General features: G+C 44.1%; 1 protein-coding gene across 1 annotated transcript in view; it reads left to right on the top strand.

Annotated features, from left to right (window-relative positions):
* Positions 1-1160: 1160 nt before the first annotated feature.
* Positions 1161-1824, top strand: part of EPAS1 (endothelial PAS domain protein 1) — a 39923-nt gene continuing 39259 nt past the window's right edge. The window contains exon 1 of the mRNA XM_010004960.1: positions 1161-1243. Coding sequence (XP_010003262.1) covers positions 1161-1243 — 83 coding nt within the window. The remainder of the gene's footprint in view (positions 1244-1824) is intronic.

Below are 1824 nucleotides of genomic sequence, written 5' to 3'. Positions count from 1 at the left end.
AAGGAGGCTTAAAGAGGGATCTGTATGGCACTGTGTATGAATTTCATTCACTGCTTTCATAGTTAGGCCTGAGCTGATGAGTGAGTAAATTGGTGTTTGTAGCACTTTGTATTTACTGATGGTCACTTTTATTACTTTAACGTGGAGGCTTTCAAAAGCACAGCATGCCATCCAGCATAAACTGCTTTTCAGGTAGAATGCTTACAAATACTTTAAAAAGGAATTTTAAGGCTAAGCAAGCATGACCGCTGGCTGCTTGGTGTCTGTGCAAGCACACCTCTGGGGCCATCAAGCAGCGTGGTTCTGAGACAGCTATGGAGTGCCAGCAAAGCTCCTTTTAAAATATTATCCTGCTTTAAATCAGCTAGGGACTTGTCAAGCAGAAGGTAAAGCAAAATATAAACACACGGCAAGAAATGGATTTGCTAGATTGAAATATTTATTGTTATCAAGATAGTGCTGCCTGTTAAAATATCTTTACTGAGTTTTTACTGGTTCAAATTGAAAAGTCTTTTTTTGTGCTAAGCATCTGATCAGTTTTTTTCATTTTATACGTAGTGTAAAATAGTTTTGTGTTTTTGCATTCCTAGAATGCATTTTGCTTGTTCTGCAGGTTAGTATTTGAAGCTTTAATTCTAAACCATTTGAAATAAGCATTTACTACAGAAATTTCATGTGACAGCTTAATTAACTGCGGATTCTTGACCTTTAAAGTGCTGGAGTTAGAAACATTTAATAACCAGCCATTGGATATAAAGTAATATGCTTGTTGTTTTACTAGCTTGCATACATGGCAGTTTGAAGCAAAGTCCAAGGGTCACCAAAATGATGAAGTAAACTGAAGCGAGTCAATCTGAGCTGTGTATTTCAAAGTGTTGTACGACTGTGTCACGCAGTGTGTGTGCATGAGCGAAGGCTCCCAGATTCCATAGCAAGGTGTTTTTATGCAAGGTGCGGAATTACAATTTCTCTAAAAGCTTCTGTAATCTGGAACCTACAAAGTGGGAGTGCAGTTACTGTGCTGCGCAGTCTTAACCAAGCAAGCCTGTGTGTACACAACTGCAGTATCGACCCACATGGACTTGTTGGGAGCAGTGAAACCCTGAGCAGAAGATTGCTATCTCGGCAAGTCCCCTCCATCAGCTTAAAGACAGCCACCGATGGCCTTGACAGAAGGGAGGATTGCTGAAGATGAACACCTGGCAGCACCATTGGCTGAGTGGGTACCAAGGGCTTTGAGGGGGTAACTGCATGTGGGAAGGACTAGGGAGATGTATGGGTGGAGGTGGTGGGCAGGGATTACTGGTGGAGATGAAGTACTGGTAGATCCGGGACTGCAGAGAGCGAGTATGGTCACACCCAGTGGAAACAGTACTGAAATGTCACCTCAGTCCCCCTCTGCTGAGCCAAGGAGGGTTGTAGGGGTTTATAACCCTACTTCAGACCAGTGAGTGATGTCATATACCTGTGTGTAAGCTCCCATGTGGGGGTGGTGTGTTTTCCCAGATGTTTTGGGGGCTGATCCCCACTGTGTCTGGGTCGCTGGTACTGTCTGCAGGTGCCCTAGTCCAAGCTGGCTGCCTCAGTGTTTCTCCCAGCTGCTGAATTCCAGAGCTGTCACAGAAGTGAGCAATGGGAAGACAATCCCTAAGCTGACATGATAGTTTTGCAAGATTATTTAAGCCAGATTGGTTATGTGGAGCTTCAGGTTTTGCCAATAAACTGCCGTGCCTGGGTTTCCAGTCCTGCAGTAAGAGAAGCTTTGGAAAGCCAGATTATGATCTTCACCCTGGGCCAGCAAGACCTTCTGCTGCAGGCATTCCT

Source organism: Chaetura pelagica, unplaced genomic scaffold (genome assembly GCF_000747805.2).
Source record: "Chaetura pelagica isolate M959 unplaced genomic scaffold, ChaPel_1.0 scaffold13, whole genome shotgun sequence".
NCBI classification, from domain to species: Eukaryota; Metazoa; Chordata; class Aves; order Apodiformes; family Apodidae; genus Chaetura; species Chaetura pelagica.
The sequence above is the reverse complement of the archived record's forward strand: the minus strand, read 5'-3'. Positions and strand labels throughout refer to the sequence as shown.